The sequence below is a fragment of the Sinohyriopsis cumingii genome, unplaced genomic scaffold (assembly GCF_028554795.1).
Source record: "Sinohyriopsis cumingii isolate HCF-2022 unplaced genomic scaffold, ASM2855479v2 utg002017l, whole genome shotgun sequence".
NCBI classification, from domain to species: domain Eukaryota; kingdom Metazoa; phylum Mollusca; class Bivalvia; order Unionida; family Unionidae; genus Sinohyriopsis; species Sinohyriopsis cumingii.
In genome coordinates, this window is record NW_028316105.1 from 1,297,092 (window position 1) to 1,324,795 (window position 27,704).

The 27,704-nt window shown below is 33.7% G+C and overlaps 1 protein-coding gene and 1 long non-coding RNA gene across 2 annotated transcripts in view; both read left to right on the forward strand.

Annotated features, from left to right (window-relative positions):
- Positions 1 to 75: 75 nt before the first annotated feature.
- On the forward strand, positions 76 to 26,768 carry LOC149771241 (uncharacterized). Its single transcript, XR_016418381.1, has 4 exons — positions 76 to 129; positions 529 to 598; positions 19,836 to 19,977; positions 26,504 to 26,768. It is a non-coding gene; the product is annotated as an uncharacterized LOC149771241 (long non-coding RNA).
- The window catches only part of LOC149771242 (uncharacterized), a gene marked incomplete at its 5' end in the record, with an annotated part of 38,374 nt that continues 37,438 nt past the window's right edge, over positions 26,769 to 27,704 (forward strand). The window contains one exon of the mRNA XM_089948687.1: positions 26,769 to 27,150. Within this exon, the coding sequence (XP_089804813.1) occupies positions 26,769 to 27,150 (382 nt within the window). The remainder of the gene's footprint in view (positions 27,151 to 27,704) is intronic.

Consider the following 27,704-nt stretch of genomic DNA (forward strand, 5'->3'; position numbering starts at 1 on the left):
AACCACCTCTGCAAAATAATATTTTTTTTGTAGAACGCCATCTATGGGATCGATAGAATTAGTCATGTGATAAAAGTTTTCCTAAGAGTTTATACTTCCTTCTTCCACCGACGCCACATAGCAATACAGGTTGTTGTTTCTTAAATAATTGTCATTGAGATTTGTAGAAGTGTGTAATGTCATTGATCATTTTAAAATCTAAAAATTATGCACAAATATGGATGTGATTCAATTGTTGATCAATCAAGTAGAGCCATGGTGAATGAGTTATCTTTCAGTTTTAGCTACGATGTCGTAGCCTCAGCTCGATTTGTTGTGGTTGAGGAGGTACGAGGTACGAGTAAGGGCACTAATATTAGTACTAAGCTACTTTCAACCCATCTCCCTCCTCCCTCCCCCAGTTTTACTTACATGCACCTTTTCAGAAATATACTTTGTTACAGTGATATTTCTCATTATTTTGGGTACATTAGATATTTCAGCAAAGTATGGTTAAGAAATGACATGCATTGCTTCTTACTCTTTAAGGAGCTGTGATCAAGTCGACCCTTTCTATTGAGGTGGCAGTGGACAGTTTCGCAAATTTTGTAACATGAAGGTATGGTGTAACTTTCTGAGCTATTATTTTGTAATAATTAAAGATGTGGACATATTTGTGAATTCTACTTTTCGGCTTGTTTTGTTCTTGAGACTTATATTAGGCATGTACATACACCTCATGTAGTTATTTGGCTCAAACTTGGAATTGGCCATTCTTGAGAAATGGCGCGCAAGAACTTTGAATTCCAAATTCTTGCGTTCTTTCTCGAGAAATTGCATGGTCGTTTGCACCAACTTGGAATAGCCATTTCTTGAGAAATTGCGCGCAATAACTTGGAATAACAAATTAATTGCTAGTTTTCAAAAATTTAATATTTGTTTCAAATCTTTTTATTTATTTAATCTTATTTTTCTTTTTCATGGCATTGTTTTAAATAATTGTACTTGAAGTATCTTTCAAAAAATTTTTTATTTGAAATATATGTTTGAAAAAATATTTGTTCTTGAAACATGTTTGTAATTTTTTTAAATAAAATAATATATTTTAATTTTTATTGATTGATTGGTTGATTGATTTAACCACTAATATTATTTCTTTGTATTATATTTGTAATAAGTTGGATTTAGTGTTGCTGACTTTAGTCCTAAAGGAATAGCTTGAATGTAGGAAAGATCTGATTGGACCATTGTAAAGTTTCACCAATATGAAACTACTACACACTGTTGCCTGATGTCGTAAAGAGAGTCGTTTCATGAAAGATATATCTGGAATGTATTAAACATCTAAAGGGATTGTTACTATCCCCCCAAAGAGTTATATTTCACAGTCATGAATATTTTTTCCAAGTTGTTGCATGGTGCATGCATGCCATTTTGGAAATTGAAACATTTAAATACCATTTTGAAATGACAGTGAGTAAAGGTGAGCAATTTAGACCACTGGATCAGCCAGGACCCTCTAGTTGTTTTAGTTTTGGGCTTAATGCCACTTGTTTCAGAACATGATAGGCTATAAATGCTGGCCATTGTAGGAAGAATCTGGGAAAATCCTGAGAAAAACCACGAACACGCTTGGAGCTACTGGCAATCTTTCCATATTTCACTGCTATGGGGTTATTTCAACTTGCTGCATGATGCTTGCATGCCACTTTTGGGAATTTAATCTTAGGAAGACTGATTTAAATGTTGGAAATGTCTTTAAGGGAGTCTTGGATCAGTATAAAGTATGCATGTAGACATACAAAGAGACTGAAAAATAAATTTGTGTTTTCTTTGATATCTTCCTTACATGATTTTACAACAAATGAGTAGTAAAAGGTATGGCACATTTTGTTACAGCTGAGAAATATTTAGAAGAAATCTCATGCTGTGTTAAATGTATTGTCATTTAATATGTGGTACAAATGGTACAACAACATCTACGTGATGATTTTATGAATGTTATTTGCGTTCGTATTTACAGTTTTATAAATGTCAGACTGACAACAAATACACCTATTAAGAACTAATTCTCTGTTGACAAAAGTCCTGGATGATGACCTCAGTCTCAAGATGGGGATGCCTTCAACAACTGCTATTACGTGTATCAGTACCTTGAAGATGATGAAGAAATACAAGCTGCTTTAAAATATTTGATCAAACTTGAGAAGGTGATCTAAGGTGTCCAAGTACTGAATTCAATATGTATTCATATTTATGACAAGATGCACTGTTAGGACTCTTTGGCCTGAAAGTCAGTAACAGAAAACAACGAAAACCAATGGTTTTATAAAATTAAAAAAAAAATATTTCCCTAGAATACAAAGTGAAAATTTGTGTGTGTGTTTGTGTGTGTGTGTATAATTTGGATTTTTAACATAGCTTTAACAATTTTGCAGTCATATCACTACAAGGTTTACAGTGGCAGTGTATAGTTATGTGTTATACACTGAGACATCATGCTGCAGACATGTAGCATGATGCCCCGCCCAGTCACATTATCCTGACACCAGTCCAACCAGTCCTAACACTAGCCTTAATGCTGAGCACCAAACAAGGCAGCTGCTAGTACCAGTCTTATAAGTCTATGGCATGACTCAGCTGGGGTTCGAACCTGTAACCTCTCTCATCCAAGGTGGACTGGTCAAAGTGAAAATTTAAAATGACTTACAGTATTTTTAATTAAATTGCAAATAGTCCAAGCAGTTGTATCGCAAGTCAAAAAGGGTAGAGTATTTCAAATGAATTCAAATGGTGTTCTGAATGAATTCTGATTGTGAAATGCTGATGTACCAACAGCCTGAAATAGCCTAGAATAGTATTGATGTGCTAACAGTCTTGATGAATCACAGTGATGTAATCCTAAATGTCTGTTTTAGATTCTTTTGTGTGTTTACATTAATAAATATTGTATGCATTCCTTGATGATTTTTAGTGTAATATTTTCATACTTGTTTCATAATTATGATACAATTCTTTATACATCTTATATCTTTTGGCTATTTCTACTGTATTTGTTTATGAATTTTTATAATGTAAATCTGGTTTCAGTTTTAGACATAATCCAGACTAAATGTGTTGTTATTTAATACATAAAATGGATGTTTTCATTTATTTGTTGTTATATTATTATGAGTTTTGTGTTTCATCATACACTGTGAATCTATTATTGGTTTCCTGTACATTGTATATACTACATCTGGTAAAAATAACAAGAACATAATGATTTACTTGCAATTCACACCCATTAAGTTGCTATATCATCTTATAGCACATCTAGTCTAGTTAACAAGGAATATTCTGTATTGCTGTAACAACACTTCAATCCAAGATGTGAAATACATGGATTAGAATTTCAAACAAGGACCAAAATGAGTCTCCATTATACAAATATTTTTTAGGTTTCTTTAAAACGTTTGTTTGTAAACATGTTAGTGTATAGAAGTCTGAAAGTGCTGATATGAGTTGCAGGATGGATATTTTTCATAACATGTTTTGTTAGCTTGATTTAGTCATAACTAGTTGTACACTATCTTCATTAACAGGTTGAAATTGTCATCTGTTATATTGAATATTTCTTACACTGTACACTTCTTTGAAATGGTTCAGTCTGTTGTAAATGAGCTATAAGTTTGTTATACTTTCTCCACAAGAGCAGATGGTATGTTAGTGACGGTATTAATATGATCTGAAATACCATCGGGGCTATGCAGTTGCGACAGCTTCTCAGAAGTCAATACAGTACAATGTTAAAATTTAACTGTTTAATAAATAGTTTCAAAAACCTGACACATCGTTAGGTCTCCCATCTAATATATAAAATACATTATTGTCAAAATAACCTTATCACAAAATTATTTGTTGTCTTATTATTCAAGTAACTTTCCCTGCAAAAGGAATTTTAAAAATTTCTCTATTAACATCCTCCATTATACAAAGGCAAAAATGGAACTGATCCAAAATCACTTAACTTGCTTAGTTACTTCTCTTCAATTTCTGACATGTGCAACAATTCGGCCATGTATGTTGAATTACAAAATCCAGCCACTAGGTCTGTTTATATCGCTTGACACGGTCATGCAATTTCTTGAGAAAGAGCGCAACAACTTGGAATTCTGAATTGTTGCGTTATTCCAAATTTCAGCCCAATATAGTCACTGCAAAAGTTAGTCTGGTTCCCTGCTTAGTATGCTCCCTGCGTGGCACTCCAGGACACACGGTACTAATTATACGGAAGAATTGTGAACCAGTCTAGAAATGGGTGAAGAAATAATAGAGTATTTACAGGTTTGGTGGTCCATAATTGGTTAATAATGAAAATTAAAATTTTAGGAAAAATATCTTTTGAGAGCTTATCCTATATGTAATGTAAAAAAAAATATTGACAAATTTCTACTGATGCAATTTTAGCATTTTTACAGGCTTGACTCAGGAGTACTCAATACTGAAAGTAGCACCTGATTCATTTGGTGCAGAACCAATAACACGTGTTTCATGCACATGTATGTATACAAAGTGCCGCGGGTCATATGGTGTTCTCCACACATAAGCTTGCACCAAGGTTAGCTGTGCATGAAGAATTATAGGTGTCATTTATCAGCACCCATAAATTTTAAGTTATTGAATTTTGAATATGATAGTGTTTCCATATGTTTACCATTGGAGTGGAATTAGTACCGTGAGTCCTATATGCGACCTATACCATAATAGGAGCTTGTTGTTTCCATGGTTACCACGTGCATCCAGGGTATCAATTTGGTGGTTTTTACATATGACAATCATAATGGAGTCTTTTTATCATGGTTTGCATGTGATTTTGGAGAAAAATTCTATACAAAAGACAGATGGGGATGGTTTTATACACTGGAGAGTGGAAGTAGATAGCTCAGGCCATAGGGAAAAGAGCATAGTATGGCCTGATGGCAGAATTTCATATGATGGTACCCATAGATTGGCCTATATGGTTAAATACCATTTAACACATTGAACAATTCCCCAAAAGGGGGTGGGGGTGGGGAGATTTTATATGTAAGCCACTTATGTCACAATCACTTATGTATCAGCACTGATCATTTAACTTTAGAGACACACTCAGCAGATCAAAGCAGAGAACATAGTAAAAATAAGGACTGTGCACAAAACTGCACATGCTGCATTGCCTCAACCTGTAAATTGAATTATTATATGTCGAGTCACATTGAATATCAATTATACCGGTCTTATTTCTTATCCTAGAATTAAACTCATTGACACCTATTCTATGTTTAGCATGTTTCTCATATTGGTACATTACATTTTTGGGCAAAAAGTATTGGAACTTTTCTGCATCCCTTTTGTTGAGGGAGCAGGGAGGGACATTTTCACATAAAATAATAGTTTTCAACCCTTCATTCCCAATATAAGTCTGCAAAAGTCCTATCTGTATTGCATTCTTTACACAGGCAGTTTTTCTTCCCCAACCTCACTTCATACAGTTGAAACATTCTTGATGTATAACTGCATGGTGAACATACTGCTCTCTCCCACCAAACCAGATCTCTTTTTTCTTCATGTACCAAGTCCCATGATAGAAAACCTTCATACTCAGGGTGTTGCAGCTTGTGGTCTCAGAACACATTATTCCAAATCTCAGCATTTCATTACTGCGTGCACTAAGCAGTATGTGTTTTGTTCACCATATATGTTGTTGTGAATAAATGAAAACAAGCTTCATGTCAGAAATATGGTTTCATATTTGAAACAAAAGCTATTTATAAAACCTACATTGCTCTGTTCTTATACCATCAAGTAATAGTAAGGAATTATTTAGCTGTAAATTAGAGCTTGCTATTTAGTTTGCCAAATCAAGGTGTATTACCTCCCCTTTGACTGTAATTGAGTGATTGCAATGTTTGCTTTGTTTCTTTTGTTCAATAATGTATGCATTGTTTCAGCTTTATATTAAAAAGTAAGTAATTTAACACTGCTTATAGTGGAAAGTAGCCACAGTAATGATTTTGAGACTTTTTCTTAACTTTTTATGAGCTTTGGGTAAATGTAGGTATATATTTATGTATTAGACAACTTCAGTATGCAATACAGTTCTAATACTTAAATTTAACAAGTAGTTTATTCAGTGACAAGTTTTATCAGTGTCTGCATATTGCATAGAGACATGAACTTGTCTTGGCATAGCAAAGTTTTTCACACATTTCTCCACCTCCAGCATACTTAATAGCTTGAGTCATAACAGTTTGTACAATACACTTTCTGTCTCCAACATCAGTGTCAGTATTATAGGAACTTTGGATAGCTTTCAAATTTGTCTCTTGTTGTCCTTATGTAACATACCTCATGTTGATGTGTTATTTGGGTTGATACACATTTCCCCCACCTTGTTGTGGGGAACATTACCAGGCTTGAAGAAATTACTCTGTCTATTCTTTGCTTATTCACCCTTCCCCATAGTTTTATACTAAAAAGTAGCACTATGCTATTTAATTATTCAGTATAATAAAGCTTATGGAACTCTTCCTTGGCTTTTATACCTTTTTATTAACATTTGGGGGACATGAATCACATGTGATGATAGTTTAAATAAGTTTGGAATGTCAGCATCTCTTGATGCTTCATGGGTGTTTGTATTTGTTTTAGTCACAAAAGAGCAATGACCTCTTATCATTTTGACCTGTCATGTGGCACACTTATTTGTTTTGTTTGATTGATGTGAATAGGGATGCACTGCATCTTATTTCTGTGAGAGTCAGCAAGAAAAGAAATGCAATTTTGAAATTTAAAACACTTAAAACTTGTCTTATAGCCAATGAGAGATGAAAATACAATACGTCATGTAATTTGATACCCTGTGATGTCGTACTTGCTGATGTCAGCATGCTTGTGTTTCTTTTGTGTAGCATGCATGCCATAGAAAGATAACATGAAGATACAAACGCAGAAAACAATTATTTTAATAACAAGAATAAGCCACTAATAAGTACAATACAACACAGCAACATGTTATGCGGATGTTAGGAAAAATATCTTTTGAGAGCTTATCCTATATGTAATGTAAAAAAAATATTGACAAATTTCTACTGATGCAATTTTAGCATTTTTACAGGCTTGACTCGGGAGAACTCAATACTGAAAGTAGCACCTGATTCATTTGGCGCAGAACCAATGACACGTGTTTCATGCACATGTACGTAAACAAAGTGCCACGGGTCATATGGTGTTCTCCACACATAAACTTGCACCAAGGTTAGCTGTGCATGAAGAATTATAGGTGTCATTATCAGCACCCATAAATTTTAATTTGTTGAATTTTGAATATGATAGTGTTTCCATATGTTTACCATTGGAGTGGAATTTATAGTACTGTGAGTCCTCCACTGTGGTGGTGCTCTACAGTTTCGTATTTTGCATATTTTGCTGGCTATTTAAAAAAGACTTTTTATATCTATGGTATAATTCAAAGAACCTTTAATTCCCTTTATTTTGGTGTATGATTGATGGCTGTAAAGTGCTAGCTCTTCTTGGTCATTTTCACTTCCTGAACTTAGAGGTGGTAAATACTGGTAAAACTAAAATATTACTTATCTCAACACGGCAAAGAAGAACAAATCTTGATAGTGATGAACTATGTCTGACATGGAAGGATACAAATCTGCAAATAGTCTGTCATGATAGGCTACTTGGTGTTCTGGTAGATAATAACCTATCATGGACTGAACATATCAAACATACCAGTAAAAAAGTCAATTCAAGTTTATGGCTTCTCAGTAGGATAAGACATTTTCTCCCTGAAAGGCACAGGAAACTATTTTATAACAGTTACATACAACCCTATTTGGACTACTGTAGTACAGTATGGGGTAATTCAAATGATAAAAACATAGCAAAGCTGGCACATCTTCAAAAAAGAGCATTTGGGCTAATATCAATCCAGAAAGAAAGCAAGGAAAGTTTAGCTGATAGGTTAAAAATATTACCTATTAAAGACCGAATCTGTTTGAGAAAAGCCAAATTAATGTACAGGATATCTCAGAATAGTGCTCCTGAATATTTACAATCACTATTCCAGTATAGGCTACCTGGTAATACTCCCCACCTGCGATCCATGTCTACCAAACAGTATAAAATTCCCAAACCAAATAAGGAGTTATTTAAAAAAAGTTTCCAATACTCTGGAACTCTGCTCTGGAATAGTATTCCAGCTGAGATTAGAAATGCCCACTCTATTTCCTTCTTCCAAACCCAATATATCCAGTGGCTTCAGAGATGCAGCTTAAATAAATAAATTCCTTTGTATGAGGGCCTCAAGGTAGATTAGTTTTTAGCTAATTGTGTTACCCTCTTTAAATAAGGTCATTATTATTATTATTATTATTATAGAGGTAAATTGTATAAAAAAGAGATGATAACTTTTTTTTTACATTTTATATATTTGGTAATTCATTCTTTGCCTTTTCAGAAGCTGGTATTGTCTAGTCTGGCAAAATTCATTTTCCCTATTTTAATAGCTGCTATGGATAGTGTACTTCAGGTGGCAGGGTCCAGTTTTGTAAATTGGCCCCTGGCAAATTTCTTAACTTAAGGCTATGGTGTGACTTTGTCAGCTATTATTGTTTAGTATTGATATATATGGATATATTTGTGAACTAGGTGTTTTGGGCTTGTGTTGTTCTTGAAATTGATGTCAGGCATGTACACCTTCCATAGTTGCTGTGCAGTATGTTGATAGTGAAATACCAATAGTTGGCTAGGAAGAAGAGCTAGCCTCCCATAGCAGTAAACATGTGGGTTCAAGGCAACTAGAGTATCTCAAAAACGGCTTGGATGACAACTATTCTGAATTGCATCAAACTATTTAGTAGACAATGTTTTTCAAAATTTTCATCCAGGGAAAGGGCTTGCGTTTGCACTGTGAGCACCACATGGTGTCAAAAATGGCATTTGGATGTGAAAAATGCAGGTATAAAATAGGGGTTGGGGTGCATGATCCTCTTCTGCTGTGAACTGCCATTGACTTCTCTGGTCAAGTGAATAATATTCTTATGCTTTGTTTTAATATAGGTATCTAAAAATATGGACCTTTTTGACCTCAACTGTGTATTTGATTTTTTATGATTTTTTATACTAGGTCGCTGATTGCGGCATTAAATTTGTACATAAAAACTGGACCCTGCCCCATCAGACAAATTCAGGCTGATTTTTTTAGCACAAGGGAGCATTCATTTAAGTTAGCATTGTGTTTAAGTCATGTACAGTTTCCAAAAGTACAATATCCAAAGAAATATCATCCACATTACATTAATGTAGCATGGAGGTATGCCACCATTCTCTCCATTGTGCATGTTTTAAATGCAAACAGCTTCACCTTATATACGTCACTCTCTCAAAAGTAGATAATAAATGGTGAGCGCTCCCTATACTAAATCAGGCGAACACCGATGCCATATTGTCACGTGATCAAAACAACTGGCCTCACATTGAGAGATATCGGTAATCTAACCGTGGCACATTTATTGTTTTAATAATCTGTTTGTTAGTGACACAGTGTGAACTTCACTAATACTTTCGATTTTAACTATAGCAGTAGTTATCTTGTGTTCAAGCTTAACCAGCAAATCGGCTACATAGGTATTTTTACATATATTTCTACAATTAGGTGAAGACGAAGTATAGGGATACACACAACACTAATTTGTAAATATTGCACGTTTTTCACTACGTCATCTCAAAAATGCCTTTTCCAGTCGAGTACCTGATAAATTTTACATCGAAATTGGTATGAGGTTACGTATGACAGCTTTAATTTTGCCAAAGATTAAGACGAGAATATATTCCCCATTTTACCAGGGGTGAGGGTAACGATTGTTTTGCAAATATTGCACTTTTCACACTGCGTCATCTTAAATCTTCTAGTTGCAATAAATTCCTTGACCAGTTTTATATCAACATGTATATATCGTTTTCCACGACAGCCCAAATTTTGTGAAATATTAGGATTGATAGAACAGCTCTCTTTGAAAGTGACGACATTTTGTCAAATATTGCCCATTTCGACTGTATCATCTAGGACATTCCATTTGCTATCGATTACTTGATAATTATTATGTAGGAATTAGTATAAGGTGATAGATGACATCCTTAATTGGCCAAATATTAATATCAAATCCCTTCAGTAAGGGGGGGGGGGAGGCAAATGTTGCCAAACACTGAATATTTTAGACAGCATCATCTCAATGTTTCATTTTAAATCAATTGTTTGATCAATTTTACATTGATATTGATGTATTGTTGAACATGACAACCCCACATTTTGTGAAAGTTTAAGACCAAAATACCAACTATTTTTTAATAGGCTGACAATTTGGCTTACATTGGACATTTCTTGCAGTCAGTTCCATTTCAGATTGATTTTTTGAAAGAAAGTGGTATAGCATTCCCTACAACCAGGGACAGGGACCCCGAGTGGCTGAGTGGTCTAAAGCGCTCTCCGTTACAATTCATTGCCATCTCACCTCTGTCTGTGTGAGTTCAAGTCTTGGATTCGCCCAATGTCAGTATGTGAGAAAGCTTGCCAGTAGCTTTTTGTGGGTCAGTGGTTCTTTCTGGGGTTTTCCCGGGTTCTTCCTCCACCATTAATACTGGCTGCCATGTATGGTCTATCATGTACTGAAAAGTGGCATTAAACCCCACAACAACAATAACCTACAACCTTGGGTGGTGGTGAAGGAGCGTAAAATACCATCAGACAAACTTTATTATTGGGAGTGGGCCCGATCAGTATAGCGGAGAGCAATGCGGGGAGCATACTAAGCAGGGAACCAGACTAACTGCAAAGTATTTATCCAGTGAAATAACAATAGTCAGCTGGGAAGCAGAACTAGCAACTTACAGCAGTAGATACATTCGTTCAAGACAAGTAGAATATCTCAAAAAATGATTGAATGACAACTATTTTGAATAGCATCAGATTTGTTAAGTACATAATGCTTTTCAAAATTATCACGCAAGAAAAGGGCTTGTGTTTGCAATCTGAGAACCACATGTTCTCAAAATAGCCTTCAGACATGAAAAATGCAGGTATAAATTTGGGGGTGGGATGCATTAACTTTTTATTCTTCAGAAATTTCCATTGACTTGTCAGATCAATTAATGAATGATATTCTTATGTGTTGCTTTATTATACATATCCAAAAAATATGGACATTTTTTACCTCACTTTTGTATTTTATTTTTTATGAATTTTTATATTAGGCAGGTGTATGCAACATTAAATTTGTGCATAATAACTGTCCCCTGCCAACTGAATATCATGTTGAACGTCACCTATTTTGATGCACCTCACAGAAGCCTCTTTTTTCCTGTGATACTATTGTAAACGTGCACCGGATAAAATAATTTATTTCAAAGCAACATCAACAGCACATTAAAAACTCGAGTTTGTAGAAAAAGTGACATAAAAATTATTATTAGAATTCCAACTTTTTTTCTTATATTCATCATAATCTTCATCTTGGAGTTTGTAGTAAAAGCCAAATTAATCAAAGTTGAGGAAAAATCATATTAGTATCATGATAAAAATTACTTATGACTAAAAATAGATTTAGTGATGTTAATGTGCAGAACCTCAATATTTTTGAATGTCCTTATTGCTTTTTAAACTTTGAAACTGGGTTGCATCTATCATAGCTTGTGTCTCTAAAAGTGCAAATAATCAGGCAGAAGATGGTTTTATTTTCATGTATTGTAAGTCTTACCATTATCAAACCAATTTATAAATAGTAAATTAGATAAAATAAATGCCATAACAGTATAGCTTCATTTATTCCATTTATTTCTTAGTGAATGAGAATATATATTCAAAATACAAATGTAAACAACAAAAAAACCGATTGCAAAATTATCAGTAACAACTGCATGGGAGCCAGTAGAATATTGCGTTCATAGCTGTTTATGATAATAACCGAATGCAACCGCTGACCACTACCACTATTTAGTGAAAACAAAGTGTCACATCCCATTTTGAACACTTGTTGTAAACAAAGGCTGATACAGTATCATTATGTCTTGGAAACGTCCTTAGAAATTCAAAATAAAAGCTATGATCCTAAAGCAAGTGAATTGTCACTGATGTTTGGGTCTTTGCCATTCGAAGATGGTCAGGAAGGAATCTCAGAGGATAATTCTGATAATGGTGTAGATGGGGCAGTAAGTTCCATGGCAGGCACACAAATTAATCTGCATCAGTTTGAACCATATATTTCTAACTCTGACAAATTTGAAGCTGCTGATGAAGAAAGACCAAATAGACTGATGGACATGGTAATTATTGTCCAAATAAGGTCAAAGGCCATACGATGTGATAAATATATGTATCCAACGATACTTAAAGTATTGATCATTAGTCAGCTGTTCATTTTACAAACATATTTTTTCACCTGTGTTATAGCTACCTTATATTGCATTTTAGGGACAGACAAAAATGAATATGTTGATAATTAAAAGGTACACCGGATATATTATTATTATTATTATTATTATTATCACAGTTGTAACCTTTGAAAACCTGTAACCTGATTATGGATGCAATTCTACTGTATTTCAGATTCCTAGAGGTGGAAGCTTATAAGCTCCTGGTTTATTGTCATTCTGGAGTCAGTATAATTTTTCTCTTTAGCGCATCTCTGTTCAAATAGACAGGAAATCACCATACCTTCATGACATTAAAATAGAATTAATTATCTGTACACTGTAGGGGTTAAAAACTTCATTGATATATCGATGCAATGATTTCTTGCTGTACTGATACAAATATCGATACAGGTGGTGGAAAATCAATACAAAACGATATCTGCAGTATGTAACTTATTTTAATCTTCAGTAGTCATCAAAATATTGTTTGTCTTGTTAATCTTTAAAGAGAGAATTCATTTGTTGCATGCACAAGCACTCATTTTTGTTAGTTAAAATGAAAACACTTGACAATACTACTCTCCATCTAGAAAGGAAGACCACATGACGTGTTTTGTAACATTGCACCCCAAATTCCATGGTAATTATTTTATTGCAGCAGCTTGTTTGACAAAGTAGTCTGGGTTTCCTCTGGCCCTTGCCATCCCATTTTTGATATTTAGACTTTTATGCTAGGCCATAGTTTCAGATTGCCTATTAAAAAGTTTGAATGTGGTGTTGGCATGTAAGGTAGCCACTTACTAGCCTGCCTTGCCAACTTGAGCGTTCTTACATCGGGCTCTACCTGCATGAAATAGATTGGAGAATTATTTATTTTCTCAGAACAGGGTTTGTACAAAGTCTGGAAAAAGTATGGGGAAAAAAATCTTGCCCTATTAGTCTGGAAAAAGCATGGCATTTTTGGTTGCTCTTTTTTATTTTGGTTGTTGCTTGAACACGTTCATGTGTTGCGCCTGTATATATCTTTATGGGGTTAGATGGAGCATCCTCTTCCATGTTCAGTGCAGTTGGTAAGACATGTATGACCTATCATCTATTCATGATTGGTGGATAATATTTTAAATCATGCAGATACCACATGCTCATTTATAGTGACACAGACTTTGAATACATGTGCCAGAGGGGTCTGGAAAACAGCTGAAATCCTTTTAACCAAAAGTTTTATGAACCCTGCAACAAATTGCACTTGAAACATTTGGTATGTCTTTATTCTGTCGACAGGCAAGACAAAACTAAAGCGTTGATGAAATCGGATGTGGCACTCGCCCTTTGCACTGCTAGTCACATGACACAAATGGTTGTTAAACTAAATTTGATTGGTACATTGTGCCCTGAAACATGTATTATGTCATAGTTTGAACTTGCTGCAAGGAAGTTTTACAAATGTGTTTAAAATACAGGGTACAGAGAAAATCCAACATGGCTGATTTCCAGTGTGATTTATCTTCGTATGTCGATTTTACTCATCAAATATTGGCTGATTAAAGTTATAATTACAATAATTTTTAAAGTTATGAAGTCAATTAATTTAATGGACCTGGGAAAAGTCTTAATGGAGATACCAATTGGTGAATGTGAGCTAGAGAGAGGTGTTAAATATGAGTCTGATGAACTAGTTGGATGGACAAAAATAGGCAGCATGCTAGTCAATCACTCATTCAGAAAATATAGAAAATGCAGGTTAACAAGCCATCTTACAGCACAGACAATTTAAAAGTAAACTGTAATTTTCATATCTGGCAAACAATGTTCAATACCAATCACTGACATTTAACAGGTAGTCTGTCTGAAAGTGTTTTTGTTGTCTTGTCATGGATGAGAATGGCATATAAATAGATGCAAGTATATGTCTGTAATCTGCATACTGGAAATAAAACCAGGAAATCACATAAAAGAGCAACACTTACCACTGACAAACCTTCTAAAGATGGAATGACCATCAAGTTTATACATGTATCAATAATGTGTCATATCGTATGCAGTGTACCGTGAATCATCTTACGTGTCACTGATGTATCATTTCACTTCAAGTACACTATTATAAGTTGAATTTCAGATCTTTCAGTTGTATACTAATAGCTGATGTTTATAAACTATGGTATAAATCCTTTATTCCATGGTAAGCGGGTACTTTCAAATGTTTTTCTTTCTTATCTAATTTAATTTTACAATACTAAGTGTTCTATGTGTTCCTAACTTTAGTCAGATTGTGCCAGTTTCTGCTACTGTCTTTATAAATTTGAGAAGCTTAACACTATGCATTAAAGAAAACTTTAGGTGCAGCTGTGGCCATTGTTCGGTAATGCCCACAGCCAGGGAATGTGTATGTTGTTCTGCGATAGAAAATGTCGCATATAGAAAATGCATGCATACAATTATGGCGATATTTCCCCTCCATATATCATTATCCAGCTGGACAAACTGGTCTGATTACTTTATTGTATTTACCCATTTTAGTAATTGGCCACCATTGTAAAAGTCCACAATAATCCACAATTTTCATCTGGAAGTTTTTGATGTCATTTAAGGTGAAGAGCATTCAACAGTCTAGATTGAATAGACTTTGGTTAAAATATTTTAGCCTTAAATTTAAGAAGAACAATTAATATTTAATTGAATTTGAATACATCTACCTACAAGGTCTGCCTACATGACCACAATAACATTTACTTGAGACCTGTTACCATAGCATGGCTATTCACAGCGGTTTATTGCAGTGGCATTTGGGTGATGTGATGTGATTTTGATTTTTAACATAGCTTTAACAATTTTTCAGTCATATCGCTACGATGTCTGCAATGTGGCAGTTTATAGTGATGTCTAGCACTGGGACATCATGCCGCAGACATGTAGCATGATGTCCCACCCAGTCACATTATCCTGACACCAGGCTGACCAGTCCTAACACTAACCTCTTAATGCTGAACGCCAAGCAAGGCAGTTGTTAGTACCATTTTTTAAGTTGCAGTGGCATTTGGACATTTCTATTCAGCAGTGTCATCTCAATAATCCATATGTAAACATATTGTTTGGAAGTTTACATCGCCCTGAAGATTGAAAATTTGAAGAATATAATCTATTTATGGTAAAAAAATAAACCGTAGATTTTCCTCACACACACACACACACACATATTTTTAAGGAATTTATCAAATCCCATTAATATATATCCAGGTCCAGTCCCTTTTTAACTTTATCTTCATAAAAATCAATCAAAGCACATTGTCAGCATGCCATTTGCTTTACAACTGAATTGTTTGTGGTTCTGCGGGTTGATACTGTTTGTTAACACAAGATGTGCCATACATGGTGGTCAGTATATTTGGTGGTGTAATAATCTGGCAAGAACCAGAAGCTACTGGACAACTTTCTTACATACCTATATTGGGTTAGCTAAAGCTCACACCCATTTGGTCAAGCCGAGACTTGACCCCACAAGGACAGAGGTGAGATGTCAGTGATCTGTAAAGGTGAGAGCCTCTTTACAATTTAAGAATTGTTTGCTGAAAGTTTGCTAACAATGAATGCATTACAATATCACCCATTCATCTTTTGCTCTCTCTCTCTCTCTCTCTCTCTCTCTCTCTATATATATATATATATATATATATATATATATATATATATATATTCAAAATGAATGCATTACAATGTCAAGTATCTATCTATCTATCTATCTATCTATCTATCTATCTATCTATCTATCTATCTATCTGACTGATTGTTGCTGCAGGCAATTATTGTAAAGAAAGATGATCATAAAATTAGAAATCTACAGACCATTTTTCTGGAATATAAATCTTGTTAGCAAAACTGTCACATGTTTTGTCAGTGCAATCGGCCCTGACGGTACCCGACCTCATTGGTGTATAATATTCCATGAACATTGTTCTGATATGTTAGAATTATTTAATATACAGTTTGAATATTTAGGTTATGCTGTTCTCCGCTACCTTTGGTTGAGGTAAGGAACCTTAAGGTAATTCAGAGTTATGTTTGTCCACTAATGATGCAGCTCCAAAGCAAATGTACAGCCTATGTTGAATGTTAATGCTTCGGTAAAATTAAGGTTTTTACATTCTAAATGTGTGGCTCAAGATAATTTGTTTATTTGTTTGTACATGACATAAAGGGATTGTACCCAATTAAGTTTTACAGAACACATGATACACGACAACCTAACAGTACAAACGTACAAAATCAACATGTTATTAGTGTGAGAGAGAGAGTTATTCAGGGAAGCAAACTAACTTTCCAGCAGTACCTCAGATGCTTTTAATTGCTCATATTTTTCATGCAAAGTGTCTGCATGATCAAACGGTTGATCGTAAAATATTTAGAATGGTGTCCAGCAAGCGATGCATGTTGAAATCGAAAGGGGAAAATAAGCCTCTAAATAGTGTTACTATATTTACCGTATATATTGGGACACAATAAAATAATAATTTTTTTCCTGTTCCAGAATTTATGGTGAAACTTTTTTCACCTATGTCATATGTCCCAAGACTTAAGAAATGAAATAAACTTGTATTGCATTTGTCCTCCCCCTCCAAGGCATATATCCTTCCAACAATGGATTATTGTTCAAATGTATGGGGAAACTGTGCTAAATCTGAGCTTGACAGGATTTATAAATGTAAGAAATGAGCAACACATAATTTTAGATGCATCTATTGATCATCCCTAAAAAGCATTATTTGCAGAACTCAAATGGTTCACAATATATGACAGGATAGATTTTCACAAGGAAGTTCTTTTATATAAATGTCTACATGGAACTGCACTAGAGTATCTTCAAAACTTATTCAGGCCTTTTTCAACACAATACCAGTTGAGATCAATATCACATGGAAACCTACCACGAAAACCAAGAACAGAACAATTTAGAAAGAGCTTCCAATACTCTGGTACAGTTATGTGGAACAAACTTCCACTACATATAAAATCTGCTGAAAATATTAGAGTATTTAAGAAGAGATATCATCAACATATATGTGCTTCTAATAGATAATGGAATTTAGTATTTTAATATTAAACATGCGAAAATAAACAGTAATTATTTCTGTCTTCGTATAAATTTGCATTGTTATACTCTCCTTAAGAGGGCCTCAAGGGAGAATAGCCCTGGACTAATGAGCCACCCTCTATAAATAAAGCATTATTATTGTTATTATTATTGTTATTATTATTGGATCATTCTAGAAGGTTATTTTCCATTTTGGTAATGGCTGTTTTTACAAAATTCTGATTGTAACCTGAGGTCAAGCAGATAACTATATTATCTTGTGACTGTGAGGATTTTACCAGTCGAGCTTTAACATCTAGCACACTTAAGTTGTATTATATTGTGACCAGTGTGGGCTGAATTTTATTTTCTTCAAATTATTGAATTCAAGTGATTATTTTCTCTGGAAATACAATTACGCTCTGATAAAATTCTTGGATAAAGACATTCCCTGGAATTTATGCTGAATTTAAACCTGGAATAATATTTCTGTGATTCAACAAGAGACTGTTGACACATCAGTACTTTGTAGGCTATAACAGACATGTCATTGCCTTCAATTTTGGATCTCTTTGGGACTTGAACTGAGTTTTATTCAGGACTTTTTATTACTAGGACTTGCGTCTTTAATTTTTGGATTAGTTTTGGATTTAATTTGCAATACCATAAGTTCTTTTTTTTCATTTCTAACTTTGTATTCTAGGAAAATAAATTATTTGTTAAAATTTACTTGTAGCCCTGGTTTCATTTGACCAGCCAATAACTTTGGTCTCACCTTACCAGCTTTTAACCTCAGCTGTACCTGGCTGACCTTTAACTCTGGCCTCGCCTGACCGGTCTTTACTCCCAGCCTAACTTGGCTGACTTTTGACCCTGGCCTCACCTGACCAGTCTTTACTCCCAGACTAACTTGTCTGACTTTTGACCCTAGTCTCACCTGACCAGTCATTACTCCCAGCCTATCTTGGTTGACTTTTGACCCTGGTCTCACCAGACCAATATTCTTTCTTCATCTGATTCAGAATCCACAGATGATTGTTGTGACGTGATTCCTGTCTGACCCTGATGCAGAAAACACTGAAGATATACCAAGTTGAGAACTGCCATGGTCAATACTAGAACTTGACTGAAGAGTTGACAAATATGTTGCATCTTGATCTGTACTACTGGTCTACAGCTAAAATGCTTCCAAAATAAATGTAGTCGAACTTTACTAATTCTGGGTCACTGATAATGAAAATGATGCTTAAAATTGTTGATTTAAAGATATGATGCTGTGTCAGTATATACGACCCTTGACTTGGGAATGGCATAAGTAAGTTATAAAGGGAAATGATCTCAGTTTAAACCAGGAATGACTAAAATATATATTTGACTGGATCTGTGAATAAATCTATGACTTGGTGTGGACAGTACTTGTATTTTAGGCAAAACAATGAATGGTGCAATCTGAAGTTGGTATTGTGTCATGCATGATATGAATTGTATAATGCTATTCCTAGATGTCATGGATGTTGTCTGTTTGGTCTTAAATGAAAATGGTCATTTTCTAACATCCAGTATGGTCTCCACAGTAGCCATGTTGAGTACTTTATGTTTGCTCTGCCATATTGGAATGTAATCAACACAGGATTTTCATTAGTATACTTCTCTTGTTGTCTAGTTGGTCTTAAATAAAAATAGTGCTGATCTGACATCAAATGTGGCCACGATGATTGCTGTCTTGATTTTTTTTATTATTGCAGCTTCTCCTATCAGGAGAGATATAACAGCATGGGGTTTTAGTGAGAAGAATAGCTATGATAACTAGTGCTTCTGATTGAAATTTTTTTAATTGCTACTTCTAACTGGAAAGGAATGAGAAGACTAATTATAATAACTAGTTGCTTCAGATTGATAACATTGCAAGATGATTGAATATCCCAGTGGGGAATATAAATCATCAATAGTTAATGGAACGAAGTTTGAACATTATCACATGGTATCCTGTGTTTAAATATTAGTATTTCTAGCATCATTGTGAATAAAGTATCAATGTATCTTAAAATTTGACCTTAATGGTTGATAGTTGTCTTTATCAACAGTTAAAAGTATACTGGTTTTTAGACAGAGATTGTTTTATCTAGAGCACAAAGTATACTGGTTTGCATAATAATTTTGCTTTGTTTCAGAATATTTGGCTTCATGTTTTGGCTGTGGCATAGCAACCACCCAAGCAGCTATTACAACTACTGGAGAGCCCAGTTGAAGTGGAGTCCCATACGTCCCATAGAACAACTTGCTGCTGCCATTTGGTTAGTGACTGTAAAGCAGAACACCATTTTAATACAATCATTTATTTTTGTGCCAGAAATGGTAGACGATATGCAGCAACCTTCTCCAAGATGACAGTTCATGCAGCCATGGCCCAATTCGATATCACTGATAGACTGACATGTCATTGAAGGTGTGGCAAGGGACCAACTTGGATGAAGATACAATGGAATTTATTGGTAAATAAATTTATGAAATACATGTATTCAGCCTTCACTTTTCATAGTGGATGCAGTACATATCAGTAAATGTAGGCCATTGCAATAATGTTCATTCGTGATTAACAAGCATGTGTACTTGAAGTTGTTATTTATCTTATATTATCCACAAAATATATGGAATTTATTTGCATTGCAGAGTAGAGATATAAACATGACTATAATTTCAAATATACATTCAGTTTTGTTTAGTGTTGCCTTTACCATTGAGAGGTTCTTGCTATTTCTTTGCAGATGCGAAATTCTTCCTATTTGCATTGTTCATATGACATGTATATTTTTTTACCCCAGTGAGTTTTTTTTTACCACTCCTCCTTTCTTGGAGGACAAAGAGTTGCAAATTGGAAGATTTACTTTTATCTGCTTCACTTAACATAATAAAAAAACTTTAGAGTCACATACACACAGCCAGACCATGTATGCTTTTGGTTGTGTAAGCTAGAGCAGAGTTTTTGTTCTTTGTGAGAGAAAAACCTTCAATCGGTCTAAAATAATTTCATAGGAATGAGTAAACTGGGCACTTAGTACATGTCAGAATGATTAGTGGGTTAGTCCCTACTGAACAGTTTTGAACAAGTTAGTGAACTTCTTAGGTATTACAGTTTATTTTTATGACAGAATTTCTAATACACTCCAGTCCATGTTTATGAGCAAACTACTGGTAATTTTAAATATGTTGCAATTCATTATAACTACAAGAGTTGATTAGACAATAGCAGTAGAGAACTATTCGTTATTCTAAACATGTGGTTGTTCGGTATAATACATGAGTTGATTAGGGAATAGCAATAGTAAACCATTGGTAATTTTAAATATGTTGCAATTCAGTATAACTACAAGAGTTGATTAGACAATAGCAGTAGAGAACTATTCGTTATTCTAAACATGTGGTTGTTCGGTATAATACATGAGTTGATTAGGGAATAGCAATAGTAAACCATTGGTAATTTTAAATATGTTGCAATTCAATATAACTACAAGAGTTGATTAGACAATAGCAGTAGAGAACTATTCGTTATTCTAAACATGTGGTTGTTCGGTATAATACATGAGTTGATTAGGGAATAGCAATAGTAAACCATTGGTAATTTTAAATATGTTGCAATTCAGTATAACTACAAGAGTTGATTAGACAATAGCAGTAGAGAACTATTCGTTATTCTAAACATGTGGTTGTTCGGTATAATACATGAGTTGATTAGGGAATAGCAATAGTAAACCATTGGTAATTTTAAATATGTTGCAATTCAGTATAACTACAAGAGTTGATTAGACAATAGCAGTAGAGAACTATTCGTTATTCTAAACATGTGGTTGTTCGGTATAATACATGAGTTGATTAGGGAATAGCAATAGTAAACCATTGGTAATTTTAAACATGTGGCAATTCAGGATACTATTTCAGTTGATTAGGCAATAGGAATAGCATTTAGTATTATATACTTATTTATCATTAACATGCTCATAATTTTCATTCATTCAACTTTTTGTTTATTTTGTTACTTCAGTTGATTAATTTGATATATCTTTTAAAATGAATCACTCATTTAATAATTTACTTTGTTCTCATATTTATTGTTTGTTTATTTATGCATATATTTCATTCTTTCTTGTATTATTATTTTTTATATGGATACAAAGAGAATGAGAATACATGCACATAGGGAATAAAGAAGAAGTTTTATTTGTTGCTCTGATTCTTTAATAAATCATATGTGGTTTATTTTAACAGTCATTATCCATTACAGCAACATAAAATGAATTGCCAGAGTATATTTCATCATATGCATGTTTAAATGACAATGCCGGTTTTTCTATAGAATTAGGCTACCTTAAAGTGTATTTATAACTCGTGATTATTCAGCATACAGCTTTATCCTTATAAAGATCTGATTAATATTTAACTTAATTCTAAGATGAGTTTACACACTTTTACTCTTAAAGTGCAATTTAAAAAAAAGATCATTCTTTGCCAGTCATTCTAGTCATTCTACTTCCACTGAAGATTGCAGTACATATTGCAGACATTTCATAACTAAATCGGAAACTTATTCACCACCATATATTACATAAAACTTAAGTTTTGGACCCATAATAAAATACTGCCACTTGGGCATACAATATAGCCACATCAGCAGCTATCTTGAAAATCTTGTTATTACTACTCCTCCATACGGATAGACATATCAGCATATTGTTTTCACTAAATACTTATTATGATCTCTGGTTTAACATATTGCCATGAATTTTTCACCAGACGTTTTTTTATGAAGTCTAGTTGGTTATACATGAAAATGGTGCATATCTGATGTCTAATATGTCTGCCATGGTGGTCATCTTGAAAATCTTAGGTTTACTCCTGACTTAATGGTCATATCAGCATGGGCTTTTCTGAGTGAAAGACTGGTTATAATACCTAGTTGGTCCTAATTGAAAATTGTGCCAATCTGATGTCCAGTAAGGCCACCACAGTAGATATATTGAAAATTCTGTTTAGTTACTCTTTGAGATTTGATTCTTGCCCAGTTGAACTCTTCAACTTGAAATACAACAATTGGTCACACCTTACTTCTGACGAAATACTAAATTATATTATTCAGACATCTGGATTCTTATTAAACAAGATTGAGATCCCACATTGTGTTGTGAACTGTAATGACCACGGCTGCACTAATCATGTGCATATAAAACAGATAATGGATTATACACTGATGTAGTAAAAGCTTTGTTGAACTCCGGTAATAGCTTGACTAGTAAATCCAAGCATGGACACTGGGTCATATCAGGCTGGAATGACTGTGTCAAAGAACTACACGACTTTGCACGAAATGCTTACCTTATGTGGTGTGATAATGGTAAACCTTGTCATGGCCATCTCAGTAACCAAATGTGCCAAACGAGCACAATTTAAGTGTGCTCTTAGATTATGCAAAAAGGAGGAAGTAAAACATAGAGCAGACTCACTAGCACAAAAATTTGAAAATGTTGACCAATGTGAATTCTGGAAGCAAGTTAAACAAAATGCTACAACAACTTCCAATAAAGTACCAATTTGCATTGATGGGAACCATGTTCAGAATAATTTATGCAACATGTGGAAAAATTCATTTTGAAGACTTACTCAATAGTTTTCAAAATGAATCGAATAAGAAGCATGTGCTCTCAACATTGAATACCACTTCTGCTTGTATTGAGGTAATCACATTATATGAGATCCAAAGTGCAATAATAAGACAAAAAGGTTGTAAATATCCAGGATCATATTTTTTTATTTGGGAAACATTTTAAATTTTTAGATACTAGGCTTCATGTGCTGTTGATGATTTTATTTAGTTGTATTTTTTGTGCATAACTTTATACCAGATGATTTCACAAAAGTTACAAAGCTACTAAAAAGCAAAATTGGTAATCTGGTGGACAAATATAACTACAGACCTATAACTCTCACAACTATTACAGACATGCCAACCCTGACGAGTCCATCTCAGTAAGGCAGTTGATTTTTTTATTAAGTTTTACCAGTTTTCAGTAATGTGTAGCAAAATACCATAAACTGTTATTGTAAGCTGGAAAACATAATTAAAAATTTGGTATTCGGAACATGCAGTGATGATAAACATTATGTTCAAGTGAAAATTTTGTGACGTATAAGTATACTTTATTTACCACTAGTACAGATGCACAAATTGTAGTCCCAAACCCTATGGAGCTCAATGGCTTGCTGCTATCTCTCATCTTGATGTAATTCTTGGAAATTCTTTTCTTCATTTCATATGACAATGGCAATCATATTTCCTGCCATGAGTCATACTCGAAATTGGCACGTGATGTCCAAATAAACATAATTGTGTCCCCTCCAGCTTTCATTCACAAGAATCTGAATATTCCTTTTATTTTTTTGTGTTAATTATTAACATTTTTCAAGAGGCTTATTTCCTTTTTTGTCTTAAACATGCATCGCTTGCTGGATGCCATTTAAAAAAAAATTCTATGATGAACAGTTTTATTATGTAGATGCTTCACATGAACAGATATGTGCAGTTTAAAGCATCCAATGTGTTGCTGTAAAATTAGTCTGGTTCACTGACCAATTTCACTGCTTCTAATATGAAACCCGGATCCAAATCAAACACGGATGAACAAATTTTCTGGAGTTTTTGGCAGTGATCATTTTTTCTGTAGTTTTTGCTTGTATGCCACAAGTCAGTATTTTATGGGTAAATTTTGTAAGACTTAGGGCAAAATCGTAAGAGTTGGCAGGTCTGCTATTATTTCAAAAATATTTGAATGCATCATACTGCAAAGTCACAATCTCCGATAATCGGTTTGGTTTTTAAAAGCAGCATTCAACAGATTTATGCCTATATGCCTTTAAGGAAACTGTCAGCTGTTATGTAGAACATGGCAGCCCAGTGTTTGCATGCTTTTTAGATGCTAGTAAGGATTTGATAGGGTCAGTCATTAGACACTCTTTAAAAAGTTGATTGATATTAAAATACCTGTCTACATAGTTCATATTTTAGTTAACTGGTATGGCAAACAGTTGTATTATGTGCGATGGGGAAGTGTAATCTCAAACACTTTACATGTAACCAGTGGGGTGAGGCAGGGGGTATTCTTTCCTCTTTGTTATTTAATATATATATATATATATATATATATATATATATATATATGAGTTAAATCGTAAGTGTTGGGTCAGTATTAGGTGGAGTTAATCTGCCACCAAATGTGTTGTTTCTTAACAATTTTAGTTTTACTGATGATATGTCAGTGATAAGTACTTCTATCACAGGTTTAAGGAAATTATTAAAGTTATGTGAACAATACGCATTTGAGAATGATATCATCTATAATACAAAAAAATCACTATGCATGGTCTTTCAACCAACTTCTTTCAAATTACCATCTCCTCCCCCTGTACATCTTAATGTCAGTGCTCTTACGTATGTCAACAGTTATACCTATTTGGGTCATATTTTGAAATCCAATCGGTCGGAAAATGAAGATATGATGAGACATTACTGATGTTTGTGTATTCGAACAAACATGCTTCTATGTAAATTTAAGAATTGTTAATTGAATATCAAAATTATGTTATTCAAATCTTATTGTTGCACTATGTATTGTGCTCCTCTGTGGACAAACTTTAGTGAATGTATGACCGGTTATAATAATAGTTTATAATAATAGTCTTTGTTTTCTGCTAGGTCTTCCTAGATGGAACAGTGCCTCCAACATGTTTGTAAATTGTAATGTATTCAGTTTTGATGAAGTAATGAGAAAGTATTTATTTTCAATGATGACAGAAATATCTAGTAGTAAGAACTCTATATTGAAATCTCTTTGGAACTATGACATTCATTTAAATTCTCATATTATTAGCAGATGGAACAAATTACTCTTTAAATCACCACCTAATTTCATTTTTAACAATGCAGGGTGCAGTTAATTGTGTAGAATATGATGTATCTGTATGCTTGTATGTGTGATATTATGTTTTTTTATGTTTACAATGTTTTTACTTTATATCTATATTTTAATTTAGATGTGTGTACTATGTAGTCTGAAATAAAGAATTCGTATCTTCTTATCATTGTCTTAAATGGTGTGCTTCTGATATCCAATATGGCCAGCATGGCACCCATCTCAAAAATTGTGTTTTTACTCCTCGGAAATGGAAAGCCAATCAAGAAGAAGTGTCTTGTTGGTCCTAAACTAAAATGGTGCTGAGCCCTATTTTAACAATCCTGTTATTGCTACTCTTGAATAGGTTCTCAAATTGTATTACAGTAGAACCTGCATTGAAAAACCACTGCTATGCCAGATTGGGCACACAACAAAAATGTATGTTTCTGGTTGGTCAACTGTCCCAGTTTTTCATTGCTGATCCTTGTGCTTATTTTCCCCAGGGTAAAAAATATATTAAAATCCCCAAAATTGATTTGTGTATCAATATACTAATCATTATAATATATATATATATATATATATATATATATATATATATATATATTTTTTTTTTAAATTCTGAAATTGATTTGCATCTATGTACCAGTTTAGGTTGGTACTTGAAGCACTTAATTCATTATTCATACTAATCATTATAATATATATAATGTGTCTATCATGATTTTTTTTATACAAACATTTAAAAACACTTAAAATTTCTGAAATTGATTTGTATATCTAATTGAGTTGGTTTAGCCCAGTACTTGAAGCACTTAGTACCTTATATATATTAAAAATGCCCTAATTTTAAAATCAGTACAATAAGAAACATATTTTTTGTGGCCTTATCTGTCTGTAGAGGCAGGATCTCACTGTAAATATTAATAATAATTCACGCATTGTATAAATTAATGATTCATTGAAGATAATATATATATATATATATATATATATATATATATATATATATATATATATATATATATATATATATGTATGGCGGTTTTAAATCATACATGATATTTTTTTTCTGCAGATATGACAGGTAGGACCATATCAGCAAAATAACCATGGCAAGTTCCAGTGGTGGCTCTTACACGTCCAGCCAGGAGACAACACACTTTGCACGCATTTGCAGAATAGTGGTTGATGTGTTAAGAGACATTCTCTGGCAGGTGCTAATACATGAAATTCCTTCAGCTGATCTACCGAACAGAGTTCGGGCAAATCAAACGAAATTGGGAAAACTTGATGCAAAGATAAAGCAATGGTTGTGTGGCATATCTCCTTCCTGTCCTGAGATTCCCACTGCTGAAAAGTTTGATGTCACTTCACTTTACACACTAATAAGGAACCTTTGTAGCCAGGTCCCAGCTCCAAGCACACAGTGGGGAAAAACCCCACCCCCAGGTAGAACAGCATTGGGCGATGACATAGAGAGAGTAAGAGAGTTCAGGAATACTCTTTATGGCCACGCAACACAGGCTAATATAGACACTGCAGATTTCAACAACCTTTGCAGTGATATTAAGAACGTTGTCAGTAGGTTTGATGCATACTTTAGTTCCAAATCCATGAAATGTGATTTCATAAGGGATATTGATACCATTCTTACATGCACTATGGACAAACCCCTTCAGGATACCTACATTGACAAAATGAAGGAAATTGCTGTTTTATCAGGTAAGAACATACTTTAATCCATAATTCAGGTTATTAACGGAGCAGGACATGAATACTTTACAAACATTCTACAGGGTGGAAATCTAAATTGTCTTTTTGAGGTATATTTGCCTTTTAAAAGTTCATATATGAAATCATTGTGTTCTTCTTGCTGAAATTTTCAACATGATTTTGGGCCACTGTTTGATATTTGTATACATGGTTAATAAAATAAATGGATTTAAAATAATGATTAATGTGATTTCAGGCCTGAAATTTGTTAATCCATGAATATAATTATGGTGAAGTTTTGAAAATTGAATTTTAAGTCTTTACCTGCAAAATGCAAACTTTTCATTTATTTATGCATTATTTGCTGAACTTGACTCATTTTGTGCCAGTATTTAGAACCAAAACTTGGTGTTTTAACTTGGTAGCTTTTAGTTCTATTTGAGGAAAATGTAGAAGTTGTATCAAAACAAAACCTGGAAGAAAACATATGAATAGATCTGCAATTTGCAGCCCATGATTCTGCTTTCTTTTCCATTTTATATTTTATTAATACTTGATGAAAA